Source organism: Sciurus vulgaris (assembly GCF_902686455.1).
Source record: "Sciurus vulgaris genome assembly, chromosome: X".
In the NCBI taxonomy this organism is placed as follows: domain Eukaryota; kingdom Metazoa; phylum Chordata; class Mammalia; order Rodentia; family Sciuridae; genus Sciurus; species Sciurus vulgaris.
The window spans coordinates 79939392-79966867 of NC_136471.1; the positions used below are offsets into that span (position 1 = coordinate 79939392).

The 27476-nt window shown below is 40.2% G+C and overlaps 2 protein-coding genes across 6 annotated transcripts in view; one reads left to right on the forward strand and one right to left on the reverse strand.

Moving 5' to 3' along the window:
* The window catches only part of PDZD11 (PDZ domain containing 11), a 117026-nt gene that overhangs the window by 68588 nt on the left and 20962 nt on the right, over positions 1-27476 (forward strand). Inside the window, exon 7 of one of the 2 annotated variants that reach the window (XM_079124939.1) lies at positions 4798-6837. The exons of the other annotated variant lie outside the window; for it this stretch is intronic. Coding sequence (XP_078981065.1) covers positions 4798-4811 — 14 coding nt within the window. The 3' untranslated portion in view covers positions 4812-6837. Of the gene's footprint in view, positions 1-4797; positions 6838-27476 lie in introns of those variants that run through there. 2 annotated transcript variants of the gene reach the window in all.
* DGAT2L6 (diacylglycerol O-acyltransferase 2 like 6) lies at positions 972-27313 on the reverse strand. 4 transcript variants are annotated; one of them, XM_079124927.1, is made up of 8 exons: positions 24533-27313; positions 22540-22592; positions 9896-10006; positions 9442-9512; positions 8868-9072; positions 7053-7227; positions 4648-4859; positions 972-3971 (listed from the first exon to the last, which is right to left on the reverse strand). In XM_079124927.1, the coding sequence occupies exons 3-8, from the start codon at positions 9984-9986 to the stop codon at positions 3817-3819; spliced, it is 909 nt and encodes a 302-aa protein (XP_078981053.1). In that variant the 5' UTR covers positions 9987-10006; positions 22540-22592; positions 24533-27313; the 3' UTR covers positions 972-3816. The 4 variants fall into 4 exon arrangements, with proteins under 4 accessions (XP_078981053.1, XP_078981052.1, XP_078981054.1 ...); XM_079124926.1 differs by lacking the exon at positions 22540-22592; XM_079124928.1 differs by having other exon boundaries at positions 22540-27313.

Below are 27476 nucleotides of genomic sequence, written 5' to 3' on the forward strand. Positions count from 1 at the left end.
TCCAAATGCATTAAATTTTTTGAATGCTATACTTTGTTTTTCAGAAGCAAAAACAACAAGTAGCAACTTGTCCTTATAAAATACGTTAAAAATATCAGAGTAATAAGTCGGCTATCTCACAGAGAAAGTAGCCCAAGAGAGACTATTACACAGCTCTTAATGAAAGTTCTATTGACTAAATCTAAAAATAATATAATTTTAACTAAATTCACAAGTCAAAAATAATGACCATAAGAAAAAAATCATATAGAACCTCTAAAGTGGTATGTGAAGAAAGAAAAAGTAAAATCTGGAAATCCACACACTGAAAGTTCTCTATCAATATCAAGGAGGCTTAGGGCTAGGGATGCAGCTTAATGGTAGGGAGCAGAACCCTGATTCATTCCTAAGCTCCGCAAAACAAAGCCAACAACCAGAAAAACAAAAAGGTGACTCAATGTATTCCTGTAAAAAATATTTATGGAGCCAAGCATAGTGGCACATGGTTGCAATCCCAGCTATTGTTAGGCTGAGGCAAGAGGATTATAAGTTCAAGGCCAGCTTCAGCAGTTTAGTGAAATCCTGTCTCAAAATAAAAAGGTCTGAGGATGCAGCTTAGTTGTAGAGTGCCCCTGGGTTCATTCCCCAGTACTAGGGATTAATATATTTATATACAGGTATAATTATATTTTTCTAAGTATTTCATTAGCAATACTCAGTCTAGTTCTATTCTAATCTGCAATGGAAGTACTTCCCTCTGATGGTTCAACCATCTGTACTAAAGTAAGAATGAAAACAATTAAACTTCCAATTCCACAAACCTTACAGTAAAAAACTAACAAACCCAAGGTAGAGTATCTAAGATAAAATAGATCTGCTCCCAACCATCCAAGAGAAAAAGATAATGCAACTGCCACTTTGTTTGAGTAGCCATGTACATTTCAGCAAAAAATGGGCTTGGAAAAAGCCAACCGCACCTCCAGTACAATGTGTCACATTGCCACTGAAATCCTTACAAGTGATGTTGGATGCTGGAACAGGAGCAGTATAGTTTGTAATTAACTGGTTCTTGTATAGTATTATTTTTGGGTCTTTATAAATGTATTGTCCCACTTTGAGGTTCTTGCATTTAAGTGTCTTCTTAATCGTGGTAGTGGAGATGGCAGGAGCTCTTAACAAGAACTACAGTGTTTGTTTTTTCTCTTGCAGTGCCAGGGATTGAACTCTAGGCCTCATGCATGCTATGCTAGGGCTCTGCCACTGAGCTGCACCCCAGTTCCTTAACACAAGCCAGAGGATAACCAATAAGCTGAGCAACCAAGGCCTGGAGTAGTGAGTCTAGAGGACCTGCCCAAGTGCATTTTAAAATGGGATTAACTCTCTGGAAATTGAATGTTGTCAATGAGATATGTATTAAACATGGTAAATATTTGGAGCTGGGTAACTTCTATGGTAACTCTACCACTGATACCTTCTTTTCCTATTTTAATCAAACCTTTATGACTGAGCTCTTCTGAGAACCTAATAATTTAATCACCTCTGTTTTATAACCAGGCCTCAATTTATATTTCTCAGCTTTGTCGATTTGTTGACCATTTTAGATTAGAGTCCAGTCCTGTTTCATTGATATTAGACATGTGTTTGCAAAAAATTGTCTTTCTCTTTGCTGATTTTGGTTAACTTTGCCAGTTTCTTCAATGCTTTTGTTCTCAGACCCGTAGATGCCCCTCCCCCAACTCAATTATTTTCCTATAGCTGTTAAACAAGGTGCCTATTTTGTTCAAGATGAAATATATTCCTTTGATATCTTGCTTTGCCTATACTTATTTTTTAAATATTTATTTATTTGCAGCTGGAGTTTGAACTCAGGGGGTGAGCTACCCCTAAGTCACACCCCCAGCCCTTTTCATTTTTTTATTTTGAGACAGGGTCTCACCAAGTTGCTGAGGCTGATCTTGATTTTCTGCCATGGCCTCCCAAGTCACTGGGATTATAGACATGCTCCACTATTCCTGGCTTAAAATTGTTGTTCTTTTTTTTGTTGAGTTGTAAGAGTTATTTATATATCCTGGTTACTAGATTTGTATCAAATTCACAATTTACAAATATTTTCTCCCATTCCATGGATTATCTTTTCACTTTCTTAATGATGCACTTTGAAGTTCAAAAGTATCTCATTTTGGTGGAGTCCAGCATCTGTTTGTTCTTTTGTGGCTGTGCTTTTGGTGTCATATCTAAGAAACCATTGCCTAACTCATCATGAAATTTTATACCTATGTTTTCTTTCAAGAGTTTAATAGTTTTATCTTTCACTTTACGTATGGGATCCATTTTGAGTTACTATTTACATATGGTGTGAGGTAATGGCTCAACCTCAATTTTTTTCTCATGTGGGATATCCAGTTATCCCAGCATCATTAGTTAAAAAGATTACTATTGCCCCCATCAAATACTCTTGGCTCCCTTGGTGAAAATCAATTGACCATAAATGTATGGGTTTGTTTCTGTATTTTTGGTTCCATTCTATTGACATAAATAATTTTTAATGAATTATTTTCCCTGAGCTCTAACCTGGGGCCACTATAAGTAGACTCATGCCATTTTTGCCTTCATTTATGACTAAGTTTGGTGGAGTTCCATGGGACCTCACTTAGGAATAAGAAGCCGAAAACTAGTTGTCCAGGAAATCAGGAATGGGACGTGTAGTGGTGCACTGGAGAGAACTTTGGTTTGGAATTAGTAAGACCTAGATTTGAATGCTAGTTCTATCCAAAATTGTATGGCTTTGTGTAAGTTTGTTAACCTGTAGGAACTTCAGCTACTGTGAAACGGGGATGATGGCAATGTCAGTCTCAGAGGGCATTAGCATTAAGAGGCAAAAGTTGTGAAAGTGATGACATGGTCTCTGGGACACAGTAGGTATCTGACATCAAGCAAACTTATAGCTTGTGCGTGGTCTTGTGGCTCCCTCCTTTCTTATCCAGAGTGGTTGTATGGGATCGGCAAAGATGGGCTATTCCATAGCAACCTGTGCCAGTTCCTGTGTTTCTGCTTCTGTCTCCTACACCTATAGTAGCTATAGTTCTATTCCCTCACCTCTTCTGTCATGGGTGGCATAAAGGGTGACTGATAAAGAAGAAGAAACTAGCTTTCTACACACAAACTTTCCAGCTAGAAGGGTAAATCTTAGGTTTGAGGGATGCCCAGTAGTGAACTACAGAGTAATTAGGAAATAACTGTATACTGTTTTATATATCTAGAGCTTTATTTTTATAGAAGAAACATGTAGTTCCATGATGGATCTGAAACTCTGTCATAGCTGAGGGAATCCTGTCTGTGTGAGCCACAATTCAGGTCCCTTGTTTACCTTGTAGCAGTCCCAAATTGTAAGGAAAGAACCTGAGATGAAACAAACTACCCTTCTTCTACACAAAACTTCCACTCCTAAACCTAAATAGTAATGGTATCACCAAGGTTTAGGAGGACAGTGTTTGTTGGCTTCTTATTGCTTCAGTTAGTTGGCTAGAGTGACTCACGAGACCCCTAAACAGGGTTGTTGCCCTAAAACAACCCAGAGGTGGGGATAGAGCCACCTCTTTTGCTGGCCAGCCCTCCCCAGTTCTCCCAGGCCCCTCTGGTTCCTTTCCGCATACCTGACTCTGCCACTTGGGAGGGGATGCCATTTTTGGAACCTGCATTCAATAAGTACTTTCTGGCTTGGTTGTCATCACGTCATTATCCTTATGATCCACCCCCTCTCCAAATTCTTCCTTTCTTATGGCTCTGTTTGGATTCCTTGTGGCTTTGTGGATTTAGTAATAGGGCATGTGGCTCCTGTTATATGATTGCCAACTCCTGAGTCTCAGGAAGACCATATTCAACTTTGTGTTGGTCAAACAATTTGCGCAGGGCACTGATGTAGAGTGCATGGTACTTGTCCACAGTCTCCTTGTTAGGCATGTTAATCTTGGGGATTGGCAGGGGTTCCCCAACTATGGAGAAGGAGAAGAGAGAAGCATCAGATTCCCCTCCCCAACTCACACTACCCTCCCCTCACTGGGGGCCACATCCTGATAGTATCTGGGCCCTTTCCCTTTCTTCATTTTTTTTTTGTTATTGATCTTTTTATCTTTCTTTCTTTTTTATACTGGGGATTGAACCCAGGGGCACTTTATTACTGAGCTATATTCCCAGCCCTTTTTTTAAAAAAAAATTTATTGCATAGGTCCTTACTAAATTGCTGAGGTTGTCTTTGAACTTGTGATTCTCCTGTCTCAGCCTCCCAAGCCACTGGGATTACAGGCATGCACCACCACGCCCTACACTCCCTTCTTTCTTTCCCCCTGCTCCAACTCTATCCTGCCTTTCATGCTTTGGTCACCTAACCTCAACCATATTGCAGAGAACCAGAGTAAGCACAGGAGAGAGCTGAAGTGTGAAGTGTGTGAATAATGATGTTCTCAGATGTTCTCCTGATAGCTGTTGAACTCTCTCCCGCCTGTGAATGGCCACAACTGTTATCTGCTTAATTGTCTTCCCCACCCTACTATGCCACACCTATGGAATTTCCTTTGTCCATCCCAGCTGTTAGTCAGGGCTCCTGCGACTTGATGACTTGAGGTGGGGGGATCAAGGACCCACTCAGCCCAGGGAATAAGGAAAACTCACCAACAGTATTAATGGGCCGATTGAAAGGCAGTAAGCCCCAGGATCCACGAGTGAGGCCCCGGCCATGGAAGGTACAGAAATTTATTCCCAGGATTTTTTTGAATGCTCTCTGGCAGTTTTTTTGAAAGAACCTTATCCATGTGCCTTCAGGGAAAGTCTCCTGATTGTGAACCTCATTCTCACCGAAGGAATAAGAAGGAACAAGGTATGCCCTGCAAAGAGAGAAGCAGAGTATGAAATTCCTGAGGAAGCAAAACCTCTCCAAGCAAAATCTCCCCCAGAAAAACTGTCCAAGATCAGAAACTTCTCCAACCTCCTCATCATAGAACAAGAACTTAAGCAGCCAAGCATCTCCAGCATTGTGTCCCATTCCTGCCAGGGCCCCACCCTCCCAAATGAATTCTCTGAGGTGAGCTGCTGCACTTTGTACTGTGATGGAAAGAAATTAATCTCAGGACACCTAATTCTCTTCAGTGAATCCAGCATCCAGAGTGATCTTCCTAAATTGCATATGTAGGCATGTCACTGCCCTCATTAAAACTCTTCCAGAATTCCTCATTGTGTACTCTGGGGTTTAGCATGACCTTTGTGTTCCAGCCCTCCCTCCTTGGCTAGCTACTACCCCACTTCCTGTTCCTTCCTTGTACTCTGCTTAGCCCTACTAAATGTGCTAAGTTTTCTCTCATCTGGGTGTTCATGCTTCTTCTTGTCATAAGTGTCTACCCTCTGTCTTCTTGTGGCTAATTCCATTTTGCCCTTCAATTATCAGTTCCAATTTTTTTCCTCAGAAGAAATTTTCTTCAGCTACCTCCAATCTACCCCCACAACAGTGGCTTCGGTGCCCCTCATCTAGTGCTGACCTGTCTCTTGCCCTCTTATGCCCTACCCTGCATTATGGTCATCTCCATTCCTGTCTGACTCCCCCAGGAGATGGCAAGCCAATCAAAGGTGAGAATAGTATCATATTCACCTTTGAATCCCAAGGGCCTAACATGGTGCCTGATATGCCATAGATCCTCATGGAATGCTTGAATTCTTTCTCCCCTTTTGTCTGACTGGCAACTCCTATTTAAATTCATAGTACAGATGTCACTGAACTATGAAACCTCTACTCTGGTTCAAGGTCTTTCCATTAAATTTCCATTTCCATAGCAATTAGTATACATCTCCCTTATGCACTTCATTCATTCAGCAAATATCTATTGAGTTCTTTCTATATGCCAGCATTCAGAATATATCCGTAAACACACTGGATCAAAAAAAAAAAATCTCTGGAACTTACCTTTTTACTGGAAGAGAAGAGAGACAAACACTAAAATAGCAGATAAATAAAATGGATGATATGTAAGAAGATGATAAATATAACAGGAAAACAGTAAAGCAGGAGAGTCAGGATAGAGCTGTTTGAGAAGACTCTTTCAGCAAAGACTTGAAGGAGGGACAGGAATGAACCAAGCATGTGGAGGAATAGTGCTTCAGGCAGAGGGAACAGCAAGAGCAAGACTCTAAGGCAGGAGTATGTAGTCTATTTGCGGAATAGCAAGGAGGCCAGTGGAACTGCAAAGGCACAAACAAGGGGAAGAAGTAGTGGGTGATGAGGTCAGGAAGGTGAGGTAGCTGAGGACTAGATGAGTAAGTGTCTTTTAGACCCTTTTAAGGATTTTGGTTTTGCTCCAAATGGCATGGGAGCCACTGGAGGAACAGAATTATTCTGGCTACAGTCAAAAATAGACTCTTGGAAGTGAGGGAGGCAGAGAGTAGCTAGAAGTATTGTATGATGGTAATTTGAACTAGGTAGTAGTGGTTGAAGTAGTAAATGATTGGATTCTGATTGTATTTTGTAATGATATGTGTATGGACCTGTCTTCCACATTGGACTGCAAGTTTGTGAGGACCAGGTCTTACTCATTTCTTGAGTCTCAGTGCCTACTCCTATGCCCTACACACAGTAGCTTTTTGATAACTGCTGAATGAATAACTGCTGTTATATTTTTTCAAACCAGATTGGATGTTCTTTGGGTTCTTGCTTTATCCATCTTGGCAATCCTCCTAGCACCAGAACCAGTGCCTTCCTTGTCCTTTGGAGATTCTCAGGGCCTCTCAGTGAGTAGATGGATAGAGTAAAGCCCCACTTCCGTAGACCCCAAGCTTACCAGGCTAATAAGCAGAAGGTGAAAGGTTCTCTGTGATTCTTTCACCAATTTCAAGTGAGAAAATTGCCCACTGAAATATTTCTGGAGGTCCAAACATCCCCAAGGCACAGTAGAGGTGAAGGGGCAAAAGGAAACAACCAGAGTGAAGAAGGCACCCCCCCAACAGGTTTCCCAGGGAGGGCACCATTTTGGAGAGGGCTACAGAGGGCCTCTGGCACCATAACAAGAGTGCCCCAGAACCCAGGGACCCACCCTGTCTTCAGTGCCAGTTTCACAAAACCTTTACGATTTTTGAGGAAGATGGTGGAGGCTCCTGGGCAGCACAAGAGGGCTTCTGCAGCTCCACCCACCACAACAATCACAGCATTGCCTGAGCCTTTCTTGGTCAGCAAGTACTCCAGAGCCAACTCATTCACTGGGCATATACCTGTGAAACCAAAGAGTTAAGTGGTAGAAGAAACTTGGTACAGGGTTTTCTCCAGATTCTTCCTGTTGGAGACAGTTCTGTTTTCTACTTATTGCTGTTTCCACCCTCTGTCTTTGGCCCCCATATCCTGGGCTAGACTTAGCCTGAGGTGGGTCCTTAGGGCTAGCTGCTTGACTTGGGGGTCTGTGCTGATATAATTGGGACTATACCAAGTTCCTCTGCCTACTTCCATCCATAGTCTACTAACTTCTAAATCAACAGTCTTTGAAACTCGTGAATTATAGCCATCTTCCACTCTGCCCAGGTTGACAGTGCTGGAGACCCTCCAGAGTTCTTTCCTTCACAGGTAATCAGGACTAGCCACCATCAATATGCTTTTTCCCTAGGAAACCTGCCAAGGGGGAGCCATTGGCTGGTGGTTTTAAAGAGTAGGCAGACTTGGGAGCCTACCTAAGCCAAATTGAAATGAACAGTGGAATATGGATGACACCTTGTTGTTCAATGACAGCCATGGTGTTTCATCACTTCTGAACCCTGTCTTTGCCCTGTTTCACCTTCTATTCTCTCCTGAGATGACAGTAATTGCCTCCAGGATCCGGCCAATGAGAGAGATCCCTGATCTGGGGTCATGCCAACTTCAGAGGGGAGCAGAGTCATCCCCTGGGATTCTAGTTATTCCACTTGACTCCTTCAGATAAATGTATCTTACCTTTTATGTTTGGCTTCAGTTGTTTTCTGGTGTCCAGAAGGATGAATATTCATCCAAAGAGTAGGACATTTCTCATACTTCCCTGGCTTAAAGCCTGGTGTGGGGAAGTTGTCCTGGATTCTGAGGTATGTCATCTCATACAAGGGCAGAAGGGTTCCCAGGAGATGAGGTTCATGAACCAAGATTATACTAGCTGGTATGAGAGACTCTAAAGTGTTTTTAAGATACCCTAAGATGAGAGATGTATAGAAAACTGGCCAAAAGAAGGCAACTCACATCCCAGAAAAGAGTCTGGTGAATCTTCCCTGACTTTTGTTTGCATTTTGTTTTAATACTTGACTTTCAACTTCTACTTTGCATTTTGGCATTGATCCTGAGCTCAACCTTCTGGTTCCCCCTGTGAAAGAAATCCTGGCAACTCATATGAATGCCTGTAACTTTCTCTGTTGCCCAACCAAATCCCGCCTCCCAGATCTTGGATAGAATCAGATGCTTTGCCACATCCTGATACTGGTCCAGCGTGTTCTGGATTCGATCTTTACCAAGTTCTTTTCTATCAGGGAATGACTGCCAGGGCTAATCAAGGTTGGAACCCTTAGTTAGATTCTAAAATAGAATAATTATACCAAAAATAATTTTGCATATATATATATATATATATATATATATATATATATATATATATACAGAGAGAGAGAGAGAAAATACCAATCAAAAATAAATTAATGAAGTACTGAAAGGAAGATCATTAGAGGAGAAGAGGGAGAATGGGGGAGGGAGGAGAGAAGGAAAAGCAGGAGGAATAGGGATTGAAATAAATTTTCTTGCATATGTTATTTTGCCAAAATAAACCCAAATACTATTTGTAATTTAATGCTCCAATAAAAATTGAAAAATAAAATTTAAAAATTGAATACTTTATTATACTCACCCATTGACATCACATATTCTCGCACAATTGGGATCCAGAAGATCCCTTCCAAGGTTCCTAAAAAGGGAGTGATGGATGGGAAAATCCGAGCAAAGCCAGTGGCCTCAGTGGCAAAGTTGATGAAGACACCATAAGAGAGAATGCCATGGGGGTGGCTGACAATGATGTAGTTGTGTTTGGGAGAAAGGTCATGTGTCTTCACCAGCTGTTAGAGGGAGACTGAGTCAGAGCATTGGCTAGGCAGAAGAAAGAGGGGATAGGTAGAATCAGTCCCCAACGGCTAGCCTATGTTTCCTTATGGGAGCCTCAAATCCCTGCTTCTTGAGATGTCATTATTGTCCTTGTCTTTCCAGGGATCATGGTGGTCAAAGAGGCTAACCTGGGTTTGCCACTGTGGGAAAGGCTGCTATTCATCCATTTCCCCATCTGCCCATCCATCTTGGGACTCTGCTTTTCATTATACTTCTGGGCCTTGACCTTCACTGCTAGCCAACACTACCCTTGAAAAAATGGAACTGGGTCGGGGGTGAGAGTCTGGGCAAAAAGGAAGAGCATCCAGAAGAAAGATAGTCACCTTTATTGGGAAGTAATTTTGGAAATACTTCCAGAGTGTCCAGTTTCGTACCCAAGCTGACCGCCTACCACCTGTAGGTAGAAAAGGGAAGGGAAGAGCAGGTCGGGACTTGCCAGTCCCTTTACCTCTCACAGAGGTGAAGAGTTCTGCCTGAAGTACTCAGGCCTTTGGGGAGATCTCCTTCCCCTACACCCTTAGAGCATTAAGTAACATCCCTAGTCCAATTCCCAAGACAGGAAGCCCCTGTTTCTCTGGAGCCATCCCAGAAATTTTTAGGAAAACATCTCAAGGCCACGGGCACCTTTTAATTCTTTGTGGGCAGACTGGCAGAGCCCTCTGTCCTCTTCCCTCCCCACTTTATTTCTCCCCACTCTTCAGCCACTTCCTTCACCCCTGCAGTTCCATCTGTGGCACAGACAGATCTGTGGACCACCATTCTGCCCCCATCACTTACCTCGACTATGGGTTTTCCAATCGTAAGCAAGCCAGGCTAAGGTGAGCACAGCCAAGGACCAGAAGTTAGTGAACACAAGGAGGTAAGGCATGAGGACAATGGGAATAGCCCCTGAGGAGACACATGGGATCATGCCCTTCAGTTTCTTTCCAGTTTCAGCACACCTCCCATAACTACCATCTCCACTCCACACCAAAGGGGGAGAGCAAAGGCAGAGTGGGCTATTCTTTCCTTCTCCCCTTGTATCCTTCCCTCGTTCTTCTGTGATCCAGGCAGACCTCTAAACTCCTAGATCTAGGCCTCTCAATGGCTGAGGTCTTAACTAAGGGAACAGCAGAATCATGAAGTTCTCAGAGCAGAACCCTCAGCTGGGGCCCAAGGACAGCAGCACTTCTTAGCAAATAGAAAGAACAGCATGTTGGGCTGGTGACTGATTAGTCCCATTCTCGGACCTCAGGAAGTTATTTTTGTTGTTGGTGATGGTGGTGCTGGGGATTGAACCCATGGCCTTCTGCATCCAAGGCAAGCACTCTACCACTCTGCCAACTGAGCTAAACCCCCAGTCCTCAGGGAATTCTTTATAAAATCTTGACCCTCCTTCCTTTGCTGAACTACTAAGTCTGTATATATGTGGGCAGAGAGCTTGCCTACAGTATACAGGCTATTTGATACTGAGAAGAAAATGCAGATTAGAAATTGCTTGACTGTGTTGTTTTTACCCTTTCAAAATGTTATGAAAGCTCAAAAGGGAAAAATTTATCCCTGTTAGCAATTTATCTCTGTCTCTGTTGCTGTGAAATGCAAGCATAGTACATCTTATAGTTTTGGGAAATGAATGCCATTTTTATTTTTATTTAGTTTTTGCCATGTTGGGGATTGAACTCAGGGCCTTGTGCATTGCATCTTATACAAGTGCTCTACCACTGAGCGACATTCCATTTTTAAATGTGCATTCATGGAAAAGAGGGGCTAATTACACATATCATGAATAAGAAAAAAAAAGACCTGACTAAGGGAATGACTTCTTTGACCAGCTGCCACATCATGATAAATGAAAGTGTAAGAGAAGCAAAAGAAACTCAAGAGTTACCAACAGGCTTGTCTCTTGCATTTGGGACACAGATGAAAATAGCAGGAAAAAGATGTAATGGGCATTGCTTTAAAAAGTCATGTTATGAGCAGGGCATAGTGGCATTCACCTGTAATCCCAGAAATTTGGGAGGCTGAGGCAGAAAAATCATAAGTATGAGGCCAGCCTGAGCAACTTAGCCAGACATTGTCTCAAGATACTACTACTACTACTAATAATAATAATATGGCTAGGGGTGTAGATCAGTGGTAGAGCACTTGCCTAGCATGTGCTTGGCTCTGGCTTCCATCCCCGGTATTGCTAAAATACCAAAAACAAACAAACAAACACAAATTTCTAATTATAGGTGGTCTAAGTATGTCATTTTTTTCCTGTCCTGCTACGAATAATTTTTGTTGGAATCCTCAGTATTTACAACCATGTCTGACACATCATAGGCCAACAAATATCTAGACTGGCTGAAAAATAAATAAATAAATAAACAAACATTTTATCCTTACATTCAACTTAAGTGATTAATATTTAGTCAGCATGTGCAGTGTTATTTAAATGTGATGTTATTTTAAAAATACAGACGGATTATGTGCCTTCTAATATATTTGGTTTAATCACCAGTCCTAAGGTAGTCTAGGTGCTCTTACCTGTATAAACACCCTCCTGTGGAATTTATTGGAACTGCAGGTGTCACTCTGCAGGAAACCAGAATTATCATCAGAGAACAAGCCTTTCAGATCTAGCCTGTTTGAATGTCATCAGTGTAATGCAGGGTGACACAAGTGGGATTGAAGGATATCATGAAGATAAGGGAAGATCAGTAATGTAGAAGAAGGATATCAAGACGCAGAGTGGAAGAATGGGTTAGGGGAGGCAATGCAGAATGAATTCTTTAAAAATCAGGTTATATGCATATATAAATATGCCACAGGGAATTTCACCTTTATGCATTAGTAAAAAGAACCAATCAAATATAACTAAATAACCAGGTGTGGTGGCATATGTCTGTAATCCCAGCAGCTCCAGAGCCTGAAGCAGGAGGATGGTGAGTTCAAAGCCAACTTCAACAAAAGCAAAGCGCTAAGCAACTCAGTGAGACCCTGTCTCTAAATAAAATACAAAGGAGGGCTGGGAGTGTGTGTGGCTCAGTGGTCGGGTGCCCCTGAGTTTGATCCCCAGAAACCGTCCCCGCCTCTAGCAAAAAACAAAAGGACTGGGAATGTGACTCAGTGAGGAAGATGAGGGAAAGGAAGTTTAGTGGAGGAAAGGAAATTGGGGAGGGAAGAGAGGACCTGAGGGAAAAGGGGAACTTTATGAACTGAAATCGAATTCCATGCATGTATGACTTTGTCAGGATGAACCCAACTACTTTGTACAACTATAAAGCTGTAATAAAAATTAATAAAGAGATAGAAGAAACAGAGGCCCAAGCTGGAAATACTAAAGATCACAGAACAGGGGATTTCATAACATAAAGCAAAGGTATCTGGGGAAGGAGTGATGAAAAATAAGCACTTGTGTGTAAGGGAGTGTGTGTGACACTCCCTTAGGCATGATATTGAGACCAGGAGATGGTTCCAACATTTTGTTCACAGTCAAGTGAAGGAACTTGAAGGGGATTATCAAGAATGAGGTTCATATACATAGGTTCCCTTTTATTTAAATTACATTGCTGGAGATTGAGCCAGAGCCTCAGGTATGCTAGGCAAATACTCTATCACTGAGCCACATCCCTAGCCCCATAGGTTTCTAATTTAGTTTGTACTGAGCTAACCAAGCCATTCTAGTAGATGTGCAATTATAGCTCATCATCATTCTAGTTTGCATTTATGATTGCTGATGATGCTTAGTAGTTTCTCCTTTGCTTACCTGCCTTCTGTGTTTCCTCTTTAGTGAAGCTTCTGTTCAAATCTTTAGCCCATTTTTCAACTGGGTTATTTGTTTTCTTACTATTGACTTTGGGGAGATGCTTATACATTTTAAATACAAATCTTTGTTCTAATATGTGATTTGCAAATATTTTCTCCCAGTCCTTGTCTGTCCTTTCTTTCTCTTAATGGGAATCTCTTCCTTAGTGTGAAACCTTTTGATTTTGGTGATTTTTCTTTTTTCTTTTGTAGATTGTGTGTGTGTGTGTGTGTGTGTGTGTGTGTGTGTGTGTATGTGTGTGGGGGGGTACTGGGTCTGAATCTGGGACCGATCTACCACTTAGCCCTTTTATTTTGGGGGGATGGGGTCTTGTTAAGTTGCTGAGGGTAGCCTAGAATTTACAATCCTTCTGCCCCAGGCTACAGAATAACTGGTATTACAGCTATTCTGTACCATACCTAACTAGATTGTGCTTTTGATGTCAAATCTGATTCTTGTCCTAACCTCAGGTCATTGAGGTTTTCTCCTGTATTATTACTAAATGTTTTCAGCTTGCTGTTTTATGTTTAGATATATGAATCATTTGAAGTTATAATTAACAAATAAAAATTCTGTATATTCAAGGTATACAGGATGATTTGATATATGTGTATTTATGTAACCATTACCAGAATCAAATTAACCAATGCATCACCACAACTTTGTGTGTGTGTGGGGGGGTGAAGATACTTAAGATCTACTCACTTATCAAACTTTAAGTAAACAATATAGTACTATTAATTATTGTCCCCATTTTGTACATTAGATGCCCAGAACTTATTCATCTTATAACTAAAATTTTGTATTCTTTGAAAAATATCTCTGCATATTTTCCCCTATTTCAGCCCATGGCAACTACCATTCTACCTTCTGCTTCTATGAGTTCAACATTTTCATTAACAGATAGGGTCTTGATATCTTGCCCAGGCTGGCCTGGAACTCCTGGGCTCAAGCAATCCTCCTGCCTCAGCCTCCTGAGTAGCTAGGTCTACAGGTTCACCTTCAGTGCCCAGCTGAGTTCAACTATTTTGAATTCCTAATATAAGTAAGATCATGCTATAATTATCTTTCTGTGTCTAGCTTATTTCACTTAACCTAATATCTTCCATGTTCATCCATGTTGTTGCTGAAGACAGGATTTCCTACTTTTATGGCTGAATAATATTCCTGTGTGTGTGTGTGTGTGTGTGTGTGTGTGTGTGTGTGTGTCACATTATCTTTATCCATTCATCTATTGAGGGACCCTTAGTTTGGTTTCATGTCTTGGCTATTGTAAATAGTGCTGCAATGAACATGAAAGTGCAGATATTTCTTCATCATACTGAATTCATTATCTCTGCAGTTTTTCATAATGACTGTACCATTTAAATTCCATCAACAGTATACAAAGATTTCCTTTTTTTCCATGGTGTAGTCAATACCTCTTCCCTCTTTTTATCTCTTGTCTTTTTTTTTTCTTTACTTGGAATTGAACCCAGGGGTGCTCTACCACTGTGCCACATTCCCAGCCCTTACTATTTTTATTTCAAGATAGGGTCTTGCTGAGTGGCACAGGCTGGCCTCAAACTTGCAGTGTTCCTTCTCAGACTCTCCAGTGGCTGGAATTACCAGTGTGTGTCCTCTTTGTCTTTTTGATAATAACTATACTAATAGGTATGTGATGATATTTCACTGTGGTTTTGATTTGTGTTTCCCTGATAGCTAATAACATTGAACATCTTTTCATATACTTGTTAGCTATTTGCATATTTTCTTTTGAAAAATGTCTATTCAGGTCCTTTGCCCATTTGGAAAATTAGGTTATTTGCTTTCTGATACTGAGTTGCATGAGTTCTTTATAAATTTTGGATTTTAACCCTTTATCAGATATGATTCCCAGATATTTTCTTCCATTCTGTATGTTGCTTTATCATTTTGTTGAGTATTTCCTTTGCTTCACAGAGCTTTTTTAGTTTGGTGTACTTTCACTTACTTATTTTTGCTTTTATTTTCTGTTTTTATTGTCATACCACCAAAAATTCATTTCCAAGGTCAATATCAAGGAGTTTTCCCCATATGTTTTCTTCTAAGAGTTTCATGGTTTCAGGTCTTATATTTAAGAATTTAATTAATTTTGTATTAGTTTTTTATACATAGTGCAAGATAAGGTTCAACTTAATTATTGTGCATGCATATTTCCAGTCCAACACCATTTATTGAAGACACTGTCCTTTATTTACTGTGTACTCTTGGTACCCTTGTAAAAGATTAGTTGACCATATATGTTTGGAATTATTTCTGGGTTCTTTTTTCTGTTCCCTTGGTCTGTGTCCATTTTTTAATGCTAGTTCCATACTGCTTTGATTATGATAGCTTTATAATATAGTTTGAAATCATAAGTGTGATGTCTCCAGTTTTGTTTTTCTTTCTCAAGATCACTTTGGCTCTTCAGAGTCTTTTGTAGTCCCCATGAATTTTAGGATTGTTCTTTTTGTTTCTGTGAAAGATACTATTGGAATCTTGATAAGCATTGAACCTACAGATCATTTTGAGAAGTATGGACATTTTAACAATATTAATTCTTCCAATCCATGGAACACAGGATTTCTTTCTAATTATTTGTGTCATCTTTAATTTCTTTTATTGTTTTAGTTTTTGGTGTATGTATTTTCACCTCCTAGATTAACTGTTTTCCTAATTAATTTATTCCCAAGTACCTTGTTCTTTTGAAGCCATTCAAGAGGGGATTTTTTATTTGTTTTTTTGGGTAGCTCATTGTTAGTATATAGAAATGTAACTGATTTTTCTGTGTTGATTTTGTATTCTGTCACTTTGCTGAATTCATCTATGAGTTCAGTTTTTTTTGGTGGAGATGGAGACTTTAGGGTTTCTATATATAAGATCATTTCACCTGCTAACAGAGACAATTTAATGTCTTCCTTTCCAATTTAGGTTTCTTTTATTTGTTTTCCTTGTCTAATTGTTCTAGCTAGGACTTCCAGTACGATACTGAAAAGAAATGGTGAGAGCGGGCATCCATGTCTTGTTCCTAATCTTAGTGGAGAAGCTTTCAACTTTTCACCATTGAGTATTTTGTCAGCAATGAGCTATTTCTTTCTTTTTTTTTTTAACCAGGAATTGAACCCTGGGTTGCTTAACCACTGAGCCACATCCCCAGCCATTTTTATTTTTTGAGACAGGGTCTTACTAAGTTGCTTGGGGCCTAGCTAAGTTGCTGAGGCTGGCTTTGAACTTGTGATCCTCCTGCCTCAGTCTTCTGAGCTGCTGGGATTATAGTTGTGTGCCACTGCACCTGTTAGCAATGGAATTTTTATTTATGGCCTTTGGTTATTCTGAGACATATTCCTTCTATAATTTGGTAAGAATTTGTATCATGAATGGATGTTGAATTTCTTTGCTTCTATTAAGAAAACCATATGATTTTTATCCTTCATTGTATTAATGTTATGTGTATTGCATACTAGGGATTGAACCCAGGGGTGCTTAACCACTGAGCAACATCCCCAAGTCTTTTTATATTCTTTTTATATTATTGTTACATTTTATTTTGGGACAGATTCTCGCTAAGTTGCTTAGGGCCTTGTTAAGTGACTCAAGCTGGTCTCAAACTTGCAATCCTTATGCTTCAGCCTCTTTGCTGGGATTACAGGTGTGCACCATCATATCCAGCTTTGGTGAATATTTTTGACATGCTATTGGATTTGGTTCCCTCATATTTTGTTGAGGATTTTTGCTTCTATTTTCTAATCAGGGATATGGACCTAGAATTTTCTTTTCTTGTAGCTTTCTTGCCTGCCTTTGTTATCAGGGCAATGCTGGCCTTGTAAAATGGGTTTGGAAGTGTTTGCTTTTCTTCAGTTTTTTTGGAAGAATTTAAGAAATGTTGAGTGCTTGATACTGTGGCACACACTTGTTATACCAGCTACTTTTTTTTTTTTTTTTTGCAATGCTGGGGAATTGAACCCAGGGCCTTGTGCTTGCAAGGCAAGCACTCTACCAACTGAGCTATCTCCCCAGTCCCTAATCCCAGCTACTTGAAAGGCTGAGGCAGGAGGATCACAAGTTTGAGGCCAGCCTTATCAAGATCCTGTCTCAAAATAAAAAATAAAAAGGGCTGGAGATGTAGCTCAGTGGTAGAGCACCCTATATCACAAAAGACGTACAGTCCCCAGTATTGCAAAAAAAAAAAAAAAAAAAAATGCAATATTGGTTGTTCTTTGAATGTTTGGTAGAATTCAGTCATGAAGCCATCTGGTTCTGGGCTTTAACTTATTGGGAGATTTTTGATTGACACAAACTCCTTACTCATTATTGATCTGTTCAGATTTTGTGTTTCTTCATGATTCATTCTTGGTAGGTTGTATGTATCTAGGAATGTATCCATTTTTTCTAGTTTATCCAATTTGCTGGCATGTGATCATTCATACTAGTCTTGTGATCCTCTGTATTTCTGTGGTATCAGTAATAATGTATCCTCTTTCATGTTTTATTTTATTTGATATTCTTTTTTCTTGATTAGTCTAAAATTTAGCCAATTTTGTTTATCTTTTCAAAAAGCCAACTCTTAACGTTTGTTGATCTTTTCTATAATTTTTTCTAGTCTCTATTTCATTTATTTATGCTCTGATCCTTATTATTTCCTTCCTTATGCTAACCATGAACTTACTGTTTTTCTAGTTCTTCAAGGCATAAAATTAGTGTGTTTATTTGAGATCTTTCTCTTTTCTTTATATGTGTTTATCGACATAAATGTTTTTATTGGTTTATTCGTAAGTATTTCATTCTCTGAAGATATTTAAGGGGCACTCTTTTTTAATTTCTATTTTCAATTTTTATCCTATTTTGATGCTATTCCTTTATTTTGATTAGTCTCTCCCTAAATTTCTGCTTATCAAAATTCCCTCGGCTTTCTAGGCTTAGCTTAATTTACACTTTCTTGGTGATATCTTTGCTAATTCCCTTGGCAGAATTAAAGGTTTCTTCCTCTGCTTACTCCTAACATGCTAATGTGTTCCTGTCTCTCCTTATTCCACTTGGTCTGTTTGTGTAGCTGGTACCTCATAGGTCTGGTCCTCTCCCTATTAGACATAACATTGAAAACAGTCATTAACTGGCACAGGCAGATTGCTCATGATATGTATTTATCACACTGAATTGTAGTACAGGGAGAAGTTCCATTTCAAAATTACCCAAGTTGGCCCAATGCTTGCAGAAATCCAAGGACACCACTGGTTTGTCAAAGAGGATTTTCAGTGGCTTTATAATTACTTATTGGAAAGAAATTAGATATAAGAAACTAAAGGAGTAAAATATAATGTAATGATTCAACAAACATTAACTAAAACTGCAGATGCAGTGGTGCTTATCTGTAATCCTGGAGGCTAAGGAGGCTGAGGCAGGAGGATGGCAAGTTCAAAGCCAGCCTCAGCAATTTACTAAGGCCCTAAACAACTTAGCGAGACCCTGTCTCAAAGTAAAAAATAAAAAGGGCTGGGGATGCAGCTCAGTGGTTAAGTGCCCCTATGTTCAATATCCAGCATCAAAAAAACAAAAACAAAACAATCATTGACTGAGACTGCCTCCTATGAAATCACTGCTAAAAGTCATGGGGAGACCATTGGGGACGAGAAGGAAGAAGGGAATAAGCTCTGAAATGATGAAAGTAATGCAAGTGTGCTCCTTGATCCTGTGTATTGAGCATTTGCTATGAAACAGCAGTCCATTCAGCACCTAAAGAAGAATTATCTTATTTAATCCTCTCACAATTCTGATAGGTAATTTTATTATTCCCATTTCACAGATAAAGAGACTGAGGCTCAGAGCAGTCACATATTTTCACTCCAAACTTTGAAAAAAAGAAAATTGGTAGCATTTATTATGTGCCAAGAGCTATTTTAAGCACCTTTGTGTATTAACTCATATTAATATATGTAGAAAACAAAGTTCCTGCTTCCAGAAACTCTAGGCTTCATGTGGATGTTAATATTTAAAGAAGAAGGGTAGGAGTTTGACTGATTGGTGGAGGAAAGGCCTTCCACACACAAGGAAGTACTTGAACACAGTCCTGGAGATGATAGAGTCCAAGGCCTTTGAATATCACCAAATTCTGTGAAACTACAAGGAGCATGAGGAAGCCATAGAACAGGAAGTGAAGCTGGGAAATAAGCTGTGGGTTTTAGAGCTTATGCTAAAAGGAATGAGTAGTCAGTAAAGACTATTAAGCAGAGAAATGGCTTAATCATATCAGTATTTTGGGAAGACAACTTGGAATAACAGTGGGAAACAGAGAAACTGTAGGCAGGGAGCTGTAGCTGTAGCTTAAGAGTGCTTGCCTAGCATGCATGAAGCATGAGATTCAATTTCCAGAACTGCAAAAAGGGAAGAAAGAAAGAAAAACTGTAGGCAGGGTGATCAGCTAAGAGTTTTAGTGATTCAGATGAGAGACAATGGGAACCCAGAATAGGTTACTGTATCTCAGACCAGTTTGAAAGCTGTCATGGGAGTTAAAATTTCAGCCCAATGCAGTCGTAGGGAGAATGGAGAGGGAGCAGTGAAGGATGTCTTGACAGGCCCCTTGGGGATGCTTGGAATGCAGTATAGTCCTTATCCACTAAATTTTCTAGGAACTAGTTTTATTTTTTTCTTCCTGAAGGTGCAATGAAATCAAAGTCTAGGGTGTCTGCCTTGGAAGTGATTGTCACGTATCTGTGGGTCAAATGCAAGGTTGGCAGTCTCATGATGTGGTGCTACAGTTTGAATATGTCCCTCAAAATTCATGTGTTGGAAACTTAATCTCCAATACAACATTTTTGAGGGGTGAGAACTTTTAAGTGTTAAATGTATAAATGCTATCATCACAGGAGTGGCTTCCTGATAAAGGTGAGCATGGCTCCCTCTTGCACCTCTCTGTTGCATATACTTCCTCACATTTCTTGCTTTATGCCATGGGATGATGTGGTAAAAAGGCCCTCTCCAGATTTTGGCACCTTGATATTTGACTTGCCAGTCTCCAGAACTATGAGCTAAGTAAACTTCTATTGTTGATAAGTGATCCAGTCTGTAATATTCTGTTATAGCAACAGAAACTAAGACAGGTGAAGTGGTTGGACTCCAATTTATATGATAGAAAGGAAGAAAATCATCATCTGTTGAAGATTTTCTCACTTCATTGATCTTCAGGCTATTCCTTTTTTTCTTTTTTTCTTTTTTTGGTGGTGGTGGTTGGGGGGTACTGGGATTGAATACAGATTCACTTTACCACTGAGCCACATCCCCAGCCCTTTTTATTTGTTATTTTAAGACAGGGTATCACTAAGTTGTTTATGGTCTCTCTAAGTTGTTGAGGCTGGCCTTGAACTTGAAATCCCCTGAGCTGCTTGGATTACAGGTGTGTACTAATGTGTCAGGCTTCAGGACATTCTTGAGAGGCTGGCACTATGCTCTGTTTCTACTATGGTGGGTGCTCAAGGTCACATTAAAAAAATAATTGAGACTTACTTGCACCAGATCTCATAGCAAATAGATGGTAGAACTCTGACCCCAAAGACTATATTCTGTTTTTTGTAGTACCAGGAACTAAAGAGGGCAGAATCCCCCATATATACAAGAAGGATGGATGTCTGAGCGAGAGAAAAAACAACAAGAGGTGAACTTAAAGGTTTCTGCTTAGGAAGAAGGAATGTGGAAGGATCATCAATTTAGTGTCAGGTTTTCAAATCCCAATACTCTCCCCCAAAATAGTGTCAAACTAACTCATGACCTATTTACCATGTCATTCTGCTTTCATTTCCTGACTCTCCTGAGCCAATCAACCAGTTTTGATTTTTTTTTCTAACAACCTAATATCACTTTATCATGGCTCTTTCTTTTGCTCACAACAGTCTAACATAGTGATTTGTATATGTGTCCAGCATTGGCACATAAAATATGCAGACTGTTAGAATGAATGATTCATTTATCTCTGTTACTAGATAGTAAAGAACCTGTAATTAACTCATGGTTGTAGTCTCAGAAAAGGCAGCACAATGTCTTATATTTAATGCTTGCTCTATATAACTATTGGAGAACAGATTTTAATCTCTGTGGGCATCACACCTTGGTAGATGACATAGCTATCTTGGTAATCTCCAAGACCCAGGATTCTTACAATTTCTAGCATAATCACTAAATGAACAGAATCAGGATGTTTAACATTGAAAGTAGTAGAGAAAGACAAATGGAATAGTGCCTATAAATCCCAGCAGTTCAGGAGACTGTGGCAGGAGGGTTGCAAGTTCAAAGCCAGCCTCAGCAATTTAGTGAGGCCCTAAGCAACTTAGCAAGACCCTGTCTCAAATTAAAAAATAAAAAAGTCTAGGGATATGGCTCGGTGGTTAAGGGGTCCTGGGATCAATCCTGGGTACCTAAATAAATATAAGAAATCAAGACAAATGACCAACAAGCAAGTCAAAACCACAATGAAATATCATTTCACACCCATTAGGATGGTTACAACAGCAACAAAAAATAAGAGTGTTGCTGGTTGTGGTGATGTGCATCTATCATCCTAGTGATTTGGAGGCTGAGGCAGGAGGATCACAATTTCAGGTCAGCCTCAGCAACTTAATGAGACCCTAAGCAACTTAGCGAGACCCTGTCTCAAAAACTATAAAGGGCTGGGGATGTAACTCAGTGGTAAAGAGCTCCTGGGTTCAATACTCAGCACAAAAAAAAAAAAAAAAAAAAAAAAAAGAATTGCTGAGGATGTGGAGAATTTAAACCCTTGTTCACTGTTGTTAGAAATGTAAAACGGTATAGCCACTGTGGAAAACGCGTTGGAAGTTCCTCAAAAATAAATAAATAAATAAATAAAACAGAATTACCATATGATCCAGCAATTCCACTGAGTTGCTGGGATTACAGGAGTGTGCCATCATACCCAGTTTATGCATTCATTTTGACAGTAGCATTATTTAAAATAGCCAAAAAGCAGAAGTATCTATCAATGGATGAATGCATACATGATATTTAGTGTATCCATACAAGGTAATATGATTTAGCTTCATAAAGGAAGGAAATTTTCTTCTACTTGGGAGACTGAGGCAGGAGGATCTTGAGTTTGAGGCCAACCTCAGCAACATAGCAAGACCCACTCTCAAAATTAAGAAAGGAAATTCTGACACATGCTACCATATGGAGGAACCTTAATAACATACTAAGTGAAATAAGTCAGTCAAAAAAGATGAATACCCTATGATTCCATTACATGTAGTACCTAGAATGGGCAAATTCATAGACACAGAAAGTAGAATGTTAGTTAGTAGCTGGAAGGAAAGAAAATTGGGTAGTTAGTGTTCAATGATGCAGATTTTCAGTTTGAGAAAATGAAAAATTCAGGAGAGGATTGGTGGTGAATGTACTGAACATTGCTGAACTACAGACTTTAAAATGGTTAAAATGATAAATTTGATGCTCTGTGTATTTTATCACAATAGAAAACAACCTTTAAAATGCAGCAAAAGACAACATTCACATTTATTATTATGTGATTTCACTGATGACACAACATGTGTCCCTAACATGCCCACTCCACTCCTTCAGCTCTTTCAGGACCACCGGAAGTTGGAGAGATTTAGCATGCAGGAGGCTATTCTTCACCTTCTTTGTCCCTTACCTATTCAGTTGCCTGATATTCGCTCAGTTCTTTCCCTGCCCAGAGACAGTGCCCTTTGAGCGGGGAAAAGGAATAGAGAAAAAAAATACTTAAGGAAGTTATTTTCTGGGAGAAAAATAGGACCATTTTAATGAAGAGAGCCACCCCAGAGAACCTAGATAATCTGGGCATTTGTGTTCAAGTATTATACTAAGGCCTTCTTGTATAGAAGACACCATGAGCCTAAAAGGATCCACTTACACAGCTCCTCTTCCTTCCTATTTTTTAACTTTTATTTCAATTTTGTGGTGCTGGGGATTGAACCCAGGGCAAGTCAGGCAGGTGCTCTACCACTGAGCCATACCCCCAGCACTCAGCTCTTCCTCCCCTGACCTCTTTCCCTTGCTCTCTCTCTGGTCCCTCTTTGCTCACTCTTTTTGGGTTCCAGACTTGAAATGATGGCTGCTCCTGCTATGTATATTTCTCTTAGGAAATTCCCTTGCCCCTCACTTTTCTAGCTGAGGACTGGAATTTAGCAAAGGGGTCTCTTTGAGGAAGTTAAGGTAAAATGCATAGGAAAACAAAAACTATGGAAAACTATAAACAAATAAGTTTACAAAAATTAACTTTCTTTTCTTTCTACTGCTAGAGGCAAACAATTGATGAGCTCACGCATGATTCCATTTTACTATCTGTCTATCTATCTGTCAATCAATCAATTATCTATCTACTTATTTATTTTTGTGGCACTGGGAATTGAATCCAGGGGTGCTTCTATCACTGAGCTATATCCCTGACCCCTTTTATCTTTTGAGTCAGCATCTCCCTAAATTCCCAAGGCTGGTCTCAAACTTTTGATCCTCTTGCCTCAGCCACCCAAATAGAGAATTTCCTTTTTAATAAGGTATAGTAAGTCTTTATCTTTTGCAGGGAGCATGGACCTCCCTGGCAATCTGGTAATGTTTATGGACTCCTTCTCTGAAAAATATTTTTAAATGCACAAATAAGGTACACATACATACAAAAACCCCATAATGTTAAAATATAGTTATCACAATATTACTCAAAATGTGATAATAGTAACCAATATTGACTTCTTGGTTTATGCATAAATAACCAGATTTATCAGCATTTCCAATAAGTACTGGAATTTTGAAGCAGTAATGGGCATAAATGAAATTTCAAGATGCCTGTAACAACTTTAATATGAAATGCAAATCTCTGTAGTGTCTGCTCTTTACAAAGTCACAGGGGCTGCTGACACTTCTGGGGTTTATTGCCTACATTCATCATTGAAGGATATGCTCCACTTCCACTAGAGGTTAGTGAAAGGAAAGATATATTTCTTTTGAGCCAAATTCAAAGTCCTACAGTTAACCTCAAATTCTTGGTCTGCAGAACCCTGTTTAAGATCCTCTATTCTAAGGAGTCATATAGCTTCCCAAGGATTGGAGCCAGCTGTTTTCTACCTGTTCATCCTTCAGAATGACATTATTTCTTCTCATCTGGTTTCCAAGCTTGGCCCTATAATTGATATCCAACACAGCCCTGGTTTCTGGCTGGCCAGAGCTTGTGGCAGTCAACCCATTTGTTCTATATTGATGACTGTTGTGCCCTCAGTTCACCAAACAAGTGGCCCTTTCTCAAAATTCTGTTCAATGAGTCACTAAGACAGCCCTCAGATTTTTCACAATTCTCTCTCCAGTCTCATACTAGAAAATCACCATACACCTACCTAATAACACCAGCTTTGCAAGCCATCACCACCTCTGCCCTGTGCCCAAATGTTACTCTTTTCAGCCTGCTTCATAGGGGACAGCTCCTGAAAAGGCTGAAATAATCTTTAAACCAGAAAAATTACAGCCTCACTCCTGGCCTTTGTGCCAGCAGCCTAGTCCTTCCCCCCAGGATGGAGGGAACCAGTCAGATGATCACATCAGAGCCCTCCTCATCTGAGGGTGTCTAGCCTCTTGATCTGCTCCCATGTGCTCCCCAGCCTTTGGGATTTACTCACCTAAAATTACATAGACTGGAATCCACTGCATAACAGAGAGTGTTCGGAGGCCCTCCTGAAGATCTAGCCTGGAGAAAAAGGTCATAGTCATTGTGCTGTTCTCTTGTGGCAAGAAGCCCAAGCAGAAGCTCTGAACTTCTTAAGCTGAGTTGATTATAGTTGCTTTGCTATAATCTCTTATCACTGGGCTTAGCTGCTGGAGTTTTGTCAGCCTTGACCAAACCTTTCCTCCAGTTCACTCCTTACTCGCTGCCCCACCCCAACTTCCTACACACATGCCAGGTTGCAGATCAGACTATCTCGTCTCCCCAATAGGTATCCTTTCTCCATGCATGCCCAATTTAAATGTGGCAGAAATGGCCTTAGGTGGCTTTAGCTGTGGTAAGGACATGTGTGATAAGTTAGTGTAAAAAAAAAAAAAAAACAGATTAGGCCTCAATTAGGACCTCTAAAAAGCAGCCCACCATCTGTCCCTGTTCCAGGAAAGGGACATGGTAGTTGAGCATGGTGGTGCATGCCAGTAATCTCAGTGACTTGGGAGACTGAGGTAAAAGGATTGCAAGTTGGATGCCAGCCTCAGCAACTTAGCAAAACCCCATCTCAGAATTTAAAAAGGGCTAGAGATGTAGCTCAGTGGTTGAGTGCCCCTGGCTTCAATCCTTAGTACTGCAAAAATGAATAAATCAAAAAAATAAAAAAAGAAAAAGAAAAGGAACCTGGTAGTGACACTTCTATCTGCCCTAGTGACTACTCTGGTTCTGCCTATTTTCTGGTGAGAGCTGCCTAGTCCACCTAAGGCTGTTAATCTGCACAAATAATTAGACTTCCCAAATCCCTATTTGTGCCTCCATTCCCAGGGGCTGTGTATCAGCAGCCAGATCCAGTATGGCAAAGCAGGAGGAACATTGCACAGAGAGCAGACTAGCTTCCAGTCCTAGCTCCACCTGTGAAAATTCCCTTTGGAAATTGAGCTTGTTGTCTCTCTGTCTGTCTCTGTCTCTCTCTCTCACGCTCCCTGTGAGCATTTGCTTTTGAAAGTAAGTGTAGTGGTTAGGATCATGAACTTTAGAGTCAGAGAGCTAGAGTTCAAATCTCAGCTTTGTCACTTACAAGTGGGTGAACCCCTATGCCTTAATTTCCCCCATCTGTAAAATGGGGATAATGAGAGTACTTACTTAACAGGGTTTTACTGAGGATTAAATGAGTGAATGAATATGAAGTTCTTAGCATAGAGCATGGTACATAGTAGGCACTATATAAGTATTTCCTATTATTATTATTCATTTAGATTAATTCATGGTTATTAAACAACTACTGTGTTTCAGGTTAAAAGGTTTGATTCAGCACACAAGACTTTGGGAAATAAAAGATTGTCCCCAGGTCCCAGACCTCTGTATTTACTTTTCTTGTCACTGCCTATGGAGTGACTACTGTTTGCTAGGTACTGTTATATGTTGAGGATTCAATTGGGATGAAAACAGGCACAATTCCTGCCTTTATTGAACTTACAGTCTAGTGGAGGAGACAGACATTAAAACCAAAAAATGAAAGGGGCTGGAGATATAGCTCAGTGGTAGAGAGCCCTTGAGTCCAATCTCTAGTATCAAGAACAAAACAAAACATAAATCACAAAAAATGTCTGTGCACGTGAGTTTGTGAAGTGTCCTTCAGAAAAGGCCAATGTTCCCAGCCTAAGGCATTGAATACAGAAGGAGCTAAAAAAAATGTTAAATGTAACCAAAAGGGTTACTGGGAAAATCAAATACAAAAGTAATATTGAATGTCCTATGAGTGCAAGGGACATTGATCCCTTATCCCTTTCTAGGAAAATAAGCACAGCTCTATCTTCTCTTCTCCCTCTCTAGTTTGGCCTCCATGATTAGAAGAATTAACATGATCTTCAGAATTGGGATTAGGGAACTTTTTTGGTATGTCAGGGTGTTCCATTCCCCCATGTACCTTACATGCCATGGCTTCCTCTCTTCCTCCTCTTTCTTTTCTTCCTCCTGGGCTAGCTGGGATTCTCAAGCTACTTCTTAGTGTTGCATAGAGGGGGAGATGTGTTGGAACATGTCTGCTCAGAATTTTCAAGGGAGAAAGGAGATAGGTAAGAGAGGAAGGCCTGGGTTTTCTAGGGGAAAGCAGATGTAGGGGGGCCTGGAATTCCCAGGACAGATGAGACCTATGATATCCAGATCTTTCAACTCCTTACAGATCAGGTCTCCCCTCCCCTCCACTTTCAGGGAGGTGAATGGGGGAGATCTAGAAAGGCCTGAAGGTCATATTTGGAGCCAGAGGCAGGGCAGGACCAGACTGTTTTCTGTCTATTTTCCTAATATCAGCTCAGGGCCTGGTGCAGAGAAGATGCTCAAGCAATTTCTTGTGGAACTGATAAGGGAGATCAGTACTCCTGGTGCCTCCAAAAGAATGGGCTGGCAGGGCTTGGCCAAAACCTTGATTGACTGCCTTTTCCTCCCCCAAACATGCTGGCTGAGCTGGAGCACTCTTAAGCTCGATGGACAAGTATAACATAAGCACCAGGGAAAATAGAATGAGCAGGAAGAAGAGAAGCAGAACCACAGAGAAACCCTAAACCTCCAGCACTCAGGATTTCCCAGTTTCATTTCTACCAACCAACCAAAACTTGGCAAAGTAAACAAAAATGAAGGAAAGGTGACCAAGAAGCACAAAGGTCTGCCAATTTCATTTGCAACTATTTCAGGATGACATGATTTGCATCTCCAAGAAACCCACAATCCAGGGGCTGGGGTTGTGACTCAGTGGAAGAGCATTAGCCTAGCAATGTGTGAGGCACTGGGTTCAATCCTCAGCACCACATAAAAATAAATAAATAAGATAAAAGTATTGTGTCCATCTACAAATAAAATTATTTTTTAAAAAAGAAACCCACAGTCCAGCCAGGTGTGGTGGTACACACCTATAA

What these genes read in the sequence shown, in the direction of transcription:
- DGAT2L6 (XM_079124926.1), bottom strand. Translation starts at nt 24,623, where the DNA reads ATGACTATGACCTTTTTCTCCAGGCTAGATCTTCAGGAGGGCCTCCGA. An exon ending in AAAATTACTTCCCAATAAAG is followed by an intron (nt 9,073 to 9,441) that starts GTGACTATCTTT and finishes TCCCTCTAACAG; the next exon opens with CTGGTGAAGACACATGACCT. An exon ending in AAACTGGCACTGAAGACAGG is followed by an intron (nt 4,860 to 7,052) that starts GTGGGTCCCTGG and finishes CTCTCTTTGCAG; the next exon opens with GGCATACCTTGTTCCTTCTT.